The 9,407-nt window shown below is 28.8% G+C and overlaps 1 protein-coding gene and 1 pseudogene across 4 annotated transcripts in view; one reads left to right on the top strand and one right to left on the bottom strand.

Annotated features, from left to right (window-relative positions):
• The window catches only part of LOC111626333 (serine/threonine-protein phosphatase 2A regulatory subunit B'' subunit gamma-like), a 33,390-nt gene that overhangs the window by 23,235 nt on the left and 748 nt on the right, over nucleotides 1-9,407 (bottom strand). For 2 of the 4 annotated variants that reach the window (XM_023369659.1, XM_023369658.1), the window contains exons 2-4: nucleotides 6,890-7,058; nucleotides 4,203-4,247; nucleotides 2,099-2,242 (exon numbers count right to left, since the gene is read on the bottom strand). In XM_023369659.1, the coding sequence (XP_023225427.1) occupies nucleotides 2,099-2,242; nucleotides 4,203-4,247; nucleotides 6,890-7,058 (358 nt within the window). Of the gene's footprint in view, nucleotides 1-2,098; nucleotides 2,243-3,492; nucleotides 3,538-4,202; nucleotides 4,248-6,889; nucleotides 7,059-9,407 lie in introns of all 4 variants that reach the window. The other 2 variants (XM_023369660.1, XM_023369661.1) reach the window with 2 other exon arrangements.
• On the top strand, nucleotides 7,145-9,337 carry LOC111626332 (annotated as a pseudogene).

Raw genomic sequence — 9,407 nt, 5'->3', positions numbered from 1 at the left:
GAAACTAAAATTTTTAATAAAAACATTTAACTTTATTTTATGATAAAATACATTTTAAAAATTAAATTTATTTGTACTTTGTATTATATTGTAATAATAAACAAAATTATTTGCGTATTTTTCACTTATGTGGAACCTAACCCTATACCTCAGTGTAAATATGGGTTCGATTTGCGCCGGCTTTTGTAGGAACGGAACTGCGGCGTAAACAGAGGGCTACCTGTACTCAAATCATGGGGTGAGCTGTCATTCTGTTAATGATTTGTACAAACACCTGTTCGTTGTGTTCCTGGCTGGATCTAGCTAATACGGTATTTATTGACCTTGATGTTTTGAAGATGTCATTTTATGATATAAATTTCTATAGATTTGACAGCTCTCACCCATCAATTAACATCTAGTTGATAGTAATTTCTTCAAATTGGTCAACAATCTCGATATTGTTTATTTCAAACATCGTGCTCAACGATGAACGAGGAGATTTATTACCCTCTTGTTTTAAGTTTTCCTTTTCCTTTTTTGTATACTTATTGCAGCCATGTGTCACGTGCAGCCAGAGAGGGGATGAGAAACGTCAGTTATTCCCGTCTTGTTGACTCTATCGTCTATCAGGACTGTTAAACAAATGATGATTTTTTCCTCTTAATGATATATATATATATTTATTTATTTATTTATTTATTTATTTATTTATTAACAATTATTTCGAGGAGATCATCTTGGTCGTTGACCATAGAAGGTATATACTAAATTAGGGGGTTTATAAGAAGAGCGACATTGCTCTTGCGAAAAAGGAAGTCTCAGATCATCACAATATGACACTTTTGAAGGAGTACATTCTCATGCTATTGCTTTATGAATTCAAAAATGGCCACAATGCAATGAAGGTTCATGAGCTTGTCTGTAAAGCATTTGTTAAAGTATTCGTGGGTGAACAAAGTTCAACTAGCTGTTGCAAATGTTAAAGGGCCAATAGTGCAGAAGGCAATCAGATGCATTTGTTTGGCATCATCATGACAGAGCTGCTTCCAACCATCATCAAGGTCACAAAAACCTCTATTGTGAACATCTGGATTGTTTTAACACTAAGATCAAAGAACTTTCATCCAAAAATTACAAAGTCTGATACTACCATGACAATGCACCAGCACATAGAGCAAAAATAATCTTAGTGAAGTTGAAAGATAACATTAGCATTTTTTATCCCAGACGGCCAGTCTGGGATAAAAGATGCTGCCTCAACTACCTTACAGCCCAAACTTGGTGTCAACTGAATACCACCTATTTCACACCCTGCAGAACAATGTTGCCAATATACAGTTCAACAACAATACCTGATAGTCAAGAAAAACCCATCATTCTTCTCAAGAAATTGAAAGTTTGCAGCAAAGGTGGTGAGATGTGATTAATATTGCCAGTGACTACCTACAACACTAAAGTGTGATCATTATTGAGTTAACTGTCAATAAAGTTTTTTCAGTATCTAAATTTCACCTTTACAATCTAATAGTTCTAATATTTTTTATAGGTAGACTCTGTTTATAACTGATTTTTAGAACTTGATCATAAGTGTTAAAAAACTGAATACTCCTTTAATACATTCAAAGAAAACTTTCTAGCTAAAATGCATGCCTTTATACCATTATAGATGTAAATGTAGAAAGGTAAAAAAAGTCTTTAATTGTGAAAAGTAATAAACTAAACAAACATAAATCAAGACAGCAAATGATATTATTTTTAACTTAGGATTTTACTGTGTTTTTATTAAATCCAAATCATGAAGCAAGACAATAAACAGAATTCTTGTATGCTTCATGACACATTAATAATTTTAAAGTGTCAGCAATGTAATTAAAACTCTCATAAACCGTTTAGGAGATATATAAGGCATTAATAGTTTCATGTGTGAGATAATCCTTTCATTAAAATAATTTACTATATATGTGTTAAAAAGTATATTTGTCCTATATATCTCATAAACCATTTATTTTATAATTTTATTTATTAGTTTTTATAATTTTAATGTAAATACTAGTTTTAAATTTAGAACTATTGATAGTATGTTTTGTTTCAAAATTTGAAAAATAAAATCACCTACCTCAAGAAGATCATCCAAAAAACTACATGCTAATATATCTTGAATTTTAATTTTTCCAGTTCTCATAGGATCAAGAAAGAAAAAGAATTTTCTTACAGCAGTACAGACATAAAAGGAATGAAATGATTTTTCCAAACCATCAAGCTACAAATACAAAAAAAATTCTTCATTATTTTAGATTAATAAATAACTTAATATTCTCAAGTATGATTATGTATCATTTATATTCTTTAAAGAATATAAATGATCCAATTATGATTAAATTTTAAGCTTTGATATGGATATTAAAAAAAGCATCTTAAAAAAATTTAAGTTAAGCATATATAAAGTATCAATATCAATTATATAATCTCATTAAATGTTGCTCAATGTTAGATTAGATTATATCTATTGCTAAAATAAATCAAGAATCAATCACTTTGTGTGTGGTTTATCAAATATAACAAATCATATCTAGAAATTTCACCGATTAAATTGGTTTTCCATATAGAATATCTGAGAATTTTGATTCAAAATTTATTACCTCTTCTGTATAATTTCCACTAAAAATAATTATTTTGATAAAAATTGAAGCAAAAGCTTTAAAATTATTATTAAGTAAATATTTCATTATAATACTATATAATTTTCTGCAATATTAAATTGTAATTTTTAAAAAAATTATGATTATTCTAATTCTTTCTATTATTTAATTACTTGTTTTACAATTAGAAGTTTGCAATAATATGATATTAACTCAGATATATAAGATGGCACACTATAATATTCAGATAAATATGAAACACCTTTTCAATAATAATGCCAAATTAATATTGAAAATAACAGCAATAATTTTAACTAATCTATATTTTGTTTGTTAATTGTCTCTCTTGATTTTTATTAGTTAACAAACATTTTGATTGGCTCAATGTGATGATGATACAAAATTCAGAAAATGTGAGAAAATTCATTCCAACTAAACATAAAACACACGAAAGTTGTTCATTTTCCATAGACTTTTGATAGAGTATTTTGGCAGGAAGTTTCAGAAGTAGACAATAGTTGCTATGACAACTCAGAAGCTGAGGTAATGTCATGCCTGTTTTATGTGAAATATTCTTCACTTTTTCCTTGTTTTAATAGATTTGACATAATTTTCAATGTAAATTTTGAATTAATGACAAACATTCACACACTGATAGCAGCTAATCTGATGAATCCATTGTTTTTGAATCCTTTTGACCAATAAAATTGTCTGTGTGGAAACATGTTTTCTTAGTTAAAAGTTAATTTACATTATTGTAGTTTTACATATTCTTTTTTATTAATAACAACTTCTCACTATTTTTATAAATTTAACAAAATGTAATTTAATGATCTAAACTAGATATTCAAAAATTGATTATGTAAATTACCTGAGATAATGTAGGAATTAATTCAAGAATATAGTTTTCCAAATCCTGTACGAAATTTTAATAATAAGTTTTCATTTATTTCAGTNATAAATATGAAACATCTTTTCAATAATAATGCCAAATTAATATTGAAAATAACAGCAATAATTTTAACTAATCTATATTTTGTTTGTTAATTGTCTCTCTTGATTTTTATTAGTTAACAAACATTTTGATTGGCTCAATGTGATGATGATACAAAATTCAGAAAATGTGAGAAAATTCATTCCAACTAAACATAAAACACACGAAAGTTGTTCATTTTCCATAGACTTTTGATAGAGTATTTTGGCAGGAAGTTTCAGAAGTAGACAATAGTTGCTATGACAACTCAGAAGCTGAGGTAATGTCATGCCTGTTTTATGTGAAATATTCTTCACTTTTTCCTTGTTTTAATAGATTTGACATAATTTTCAATGTAAATTTTGAATTAATGACAAACATTCACACACTGATAGCAGCTAATCTGATGAATCCATTGTTTTTGAATCCTTTTGACCAATAAAATTGTCTGTGTGGAAACATGTTTTCTTAGTTAAAAGTTAATTTACATTATTGTAGTTTTACATATTCTTTTTTATTAATAACAACTTCTCACTATTTTTATAAATTTAACAAAATGTAATTTAATGATCTAAACTAGATATTCAAAAATTGATTATGTAAATTACCTGAGATAATGTAGGAATTAATTCAAGAATATAGTTTTCCAAATCCTGTACGAAATTTTAATAATAAGTTTTCATTTATTTCAGTTATCAATATTATAAAAAATTATAATTAATATTTTATGTAATATAATACTAAATAAAAAATTTGCTGTTAATTCTATTTCCCCCATTAAATACTACATTATCAAACTAATTTGAACTTTGAAAGGTTTTCACTCAAACTCACATACATATATAATATACATTGTTTCCTTTAATTATTATTATAATTTATTATGAATTTTATGAAAGCAATATTCAATTAAAACTTGATAACTTTATAGTAAAATTCCATTTTTGATATCTAACAAAATAAAAGAAAAAAATATTTTTAAACCACAAAGTTTTGCTTGCTTTGTATTTAATATGAATTGCCAAAAACTCACAAAACTCATTTTGTTTGATCAATTGATTAATTAATTAACTCCAGATTGATAAAATATTATGTATTTTTATTCAATTTTACTTTTTTAGTCAAAGTAGTATTAAAAAAGTTAAATCTAACATAACAGACTAATTTTGATACCTTAACCATTTTAATCTTCTTTATTTGTATATAGTGAAATCTTTCTATAGCAATATTTAGTGTAAGAAAAATACTGTTTTAGAGAGATTTATTGTTATAGCGAGAGTTTTTAAAAAATATCTCATTTCTCATTTAACATTGTCACACTGATAGGGTTATTTATACATAGTCAAACAAAGTTAGAACAGAAAAACATAGTATTATTAGTCTCCTCCAGTTCAAGAATTAAGAGATTTTACTGCATATTATTTCTACAGTATGATTTTAATATTTGTACAGTGATTTATTATATATATTTTAATAATATTTACTGCATATTACTTCTACAGTATTAGTTTATTATTATTCATACAGTATATATTAATTAATTAAACGTCAAAATCCATCAGAACCTAAATCTTCACAGGCAAAAATTAACTAAGTAAACTAAAACTAAAAAAGTAAAATTACTATATAACTCAGTGTTTCTCAACCTCTAACAAATCGTCGCCCCCTTCAACGTAGTATTGCCCCCTTCAATAAAACCGTTATGTAGTATTGCCCCCTTCACTTCAAAATTCGATGCCCAGGGCCAAGGCTAACGCCACATTCGTACTGCATTGAATAGACTAGTGACTAGTATAATGTTATTTGTTTAATTATTGTACGATATAACAAATAAAATATCTAATTATTCTTAATATAATGTTTTACTATATCGCCCAGGAAATTGTTTTCGCCCCCAAAATATATTGTTACTAATCGCCCCCTCAACATGGAAAAACGCCCACGGGGTGATATCGCCAACGGGGGCGATATCGCCCCCGTTGAGAAACACTGATATAACTGGATTGCTGTATATTAGATCTCTATGTAATACATCTCTGTAATCCAACAAATGGTAGACGGACTCACAGCAAATTTGCTGTGAGTCTGTCTACCATTTGTTGGATTACAGAGATGTATTACATAGAGATAAAAAAGTAAAAACTAGACTAATTCTAAAATATAATTTCTTAAGGAGAATGCTTTTTATAATTATTTTAATAAGTGTAATTTAAAACATTAAGATCTCCATGGACACTTTCTAAGAAAAATTTATATGTTAAATAAGTTTAACATAATAAAGTTTCTCAGAAATTGTATAGGGCTGTCTTATTGCTACAAATCACACTAATTCTAAAAGTAAGAGAAGCTTTACTTTTAGCACAATTACTTTTACCTAGTAAGTTCAGGTTCTGGCAGATTTCAGGTTTTGACTAACATACACATTTACTATAATTTATAATTTCTTGAAAAAACTAGAAATAATAAATTTAAACACAAAAAGTGCTGAACTGTTCTAGAAAAAGTTAAAAAGAAATTTCCTTCAATATTATAGGGTTAAATGTTATAAAAAGATTGGATAATTAATTTTAAGCATTAAACAAAAAATTTAGGGACTAAGATACTAAAATCACACTAAATCTGTCAACTCTGCATTCATCTGTATTGATGCTGATTGATTGTAGGTAATGTTTGTGGTAGAATTACTGCATTAAGAAAGTACTACATTTTGATCCCATAAACAAGCAATAAATTAATATCAATTAACATTTAATGTACTGCATTATTATTGTTGTAAAGAAAGGAAAATACTGTATATGTTAAAGAACATAGTAACAAAAATGTATCATTAAAGAGATTTATCACATTAAGGATATCATTCAACTAGGAGAAGTTTTATGTTAAGCTAATATGAATTGCATAGAGAACTATATTTATCATTATGGAGAAATTTTTTGTTGTATTGATAATTGCTGTACTGAGATTTGACTATATTTACATTTATTGTGGTAGAATCTTAACAAATATGACTATTAAAGTTGTAAAACTGATAGAATTCACAAGTACATCTATCAAAAGCACAGATATGTTGATGGAATCTATTAACATCCTAAGGTATAATACTAAAATACTCCCAATAATCCTATTGAAATAATAGGAGGAAAAAGTCATTTTGATTAAAAATTATATTGGAAATACTTTTCTCATTTCATTAAATATGAGAATTCATTCTTACAGTTTTAATTAATAATAAATATAGTATTAAACATGATTAATTAAATATTTTAAATTTAGCATAAATATTAAACATTCTTACAGGTTCTTCTAAATAGCCTTGTCCAGCAACATCATAAAGGGAAAGCCCAATACGTGTCTGATGAAGCCATACTTTCCTCATAACATAATTGAAAAAATGCATAATGGAAATGCGACCATATGGATCATTTTGTAACAATTTGCCAAATACTGTAGCTGTGAAATATGGTCTAAAAAAATAAAAATTTTAATTATAATAAATTAAAATAAAAATTTTAATTATTTAAATATAGTTGAATATATATATGTTACTGTAAATGCTCAAACTATGGTAAATCCTAAGATCTTCCAGTAAAACCTAAGATTTACCAAATCTTTGTGGTAAAGTCCGTAATGTTCTGCGATCATTGCTAATTTCGAACTTTTACCAGCATTTACTCGGTATATCTTAGGTTTTACCTCAGAGACATGGTAAATGTTGAAAAAAGTCCACGCTTTCCGCACCGCTCCATGTCGTCGCCTTCGCTCGCCTCATTCCATCGTTTGACACGTTAGAACACGCAGGTTAATTCTAATCTTGTTTGAGATTTCGTTGTCTAAAAGTTATTTATGAATCAAGATGAGTATGAAACGGAGATTTTATGAAATAATGGACGAGCTCGTTGCAAGCAAGAAAGATAATAACTTTTATCTTAATAGGGACAAATACGCAAAGTGTTTGGAGGAAGTAAAAACTTCATAGAACATGAAAAAGGAAACAAGCTGTTCAATACAGGCATATAAAGCGTTACGACATTTTGACTATAGGCGGCGAAGAAAAACTAATTGCACCTATGAAAGAAGAGGATGGAGAAATAAGGTATTACATTTGTCACGAAGACTTATTCAATATTCTCAAAGAAACGCATGTTGCTATTGGCCACAGTGGAAGGACACGGATGCTTAAGGAATGTAACCGCAAGGATAAAAATGTAACAGTTGAGGCTACTATGACATATTTGAAGCTATGTCAACCTTGCCAAAAGAAACAGAAGACTTTGAAAAAGGGCATTGTTGTCAGACCTATACTTCACAGTGAAATGAACTCACGCTGTCAGGTTGATCTAATAGATCTACAAACTACCCCAGATGGAAATTATAAATTTATTTTAGTTTACCAAGACCATCTTACCAAATTTGTGATCCTTCGTGCGCTTCAAACTAAACGCGCCGTAGAAGTTGCATACCATCTTTTGGATATTTTCACCACTTTTGGAGCGCCGAGCATCCTTCATTCCGATAATGGTCGAGAATTCTCTAACCAAGTTATTGAGAGTTTATGCTCCATGTGGCCGGATGTAAAAATCGTACATGGAAAGGCAAGACATAGCCAAAGTCAAGGATCAGTGGAGCGTGCTAATCAAGACGTAGAAAATATGTTGAGCACGTGGATGGAAACCAATCAGTTATCAAAGTGGTCAGAGGGTTTAAGATTCATCCAGGCAATGAAAAATAGAGCATATCACGAGGGAATCAAATGTTCCCCCTACAAAGCAATGTTTGGTTGTCCAATGAAAATGGGCCTTGCAACTTCAGCAATCCCTAGTGATATGATTAGAGTTATAAGATCTGAAGAAGATTTAGAGAAGTTGTTGCATTCGCATGACAATATGGAACAAAATAATGACATCGAAAATGCAATCGAACAGGACAAGGAAGAAAGCATTGTTGAAAATGAGTTAGAAAGGGATATAGACAATAGCACTCTCAACAATAAAACACAAGAAGATGAAATGATTATTACTGAGAAAATGAAGGCGAAGCAAATAACCGATGATTCCAATGTAACGATTCAGAGAGATACCGATTCAGAGACAGAAAACATGATTGAGTCTCAGGAAGTTCTTATAACTATAGAGCCAATACCAAAAAAGATAGAATCTGTAGTGACTATAAGAAACAACGCAAACTTGAATTTGGAAAAACAAGCTGAAAAAATGAAAGCCACGTCTGTTGATAAATATCCAAATGTAAAAATTGGCCAAAATGTAAGACTGAAAGTGCCTGAAATTGACAAAGCTAAAACCTACCCGAAAAGCGTTATTGCAGTTGTAGTAGATGTAAAGGACAACGAGTTTTACCAACTAGATACCAAAATTGGAGTACTAAAGCAGCTTTATACACAAAGTCAATTTACTTCATGCCCTGAAGACTTTATCAAGATAGAAGTTGTTAAAGGTAAAAAAGTGAGTCTTCGAGAAGTTGTCGCAAAATTGTCTTTGACCGGAGGACAAGGTTTCAAGAAGTGCAACTGCTTAAAAAAATGCCTAACGAAGAAGTGCGCTTGCAAGTCATCAGGATTACTTTGTAATTCTAAATGCCATGATAGCTCTCCATGTTGTAACAAGTAAAATCCTTTTTTTACTTTTATTAAATGACAATGAATACCAAATGATTAGAAAAAATACTGTGATTACTGATTAGCTTAGCCAACGTAAGCTATTATATTATTTTTGACAAGATAATTTAATTTTTTGTTATGTTAAAAAAGTATTTTTAAACTGTTTCACTAGTTATTAATAAATAGGACTTAGTAAGTT

This window comes from Centruroides sculpturatus, unplaced genomic scaffold (genome assembly GCF_000671375.1).
Source record: "Centruroides sculpturatus isolate CEXI.00-Female unplaced genomic scaffold, Cexi_2.0 scaffold26, whole genome shotgun sequence".
In the NCBI taxonomy this organism is placed as follows: Eukaryota; Metazoa; Arthropoda; class Arachnida; order Scorpiones; family Buthidae; genus Centruroides; species Centruroides sculpturatus.
Note: the sequence above shows the minus strand (reverse complement) of the source record. Positions and strands in the feature narration are given on the sequence as shown.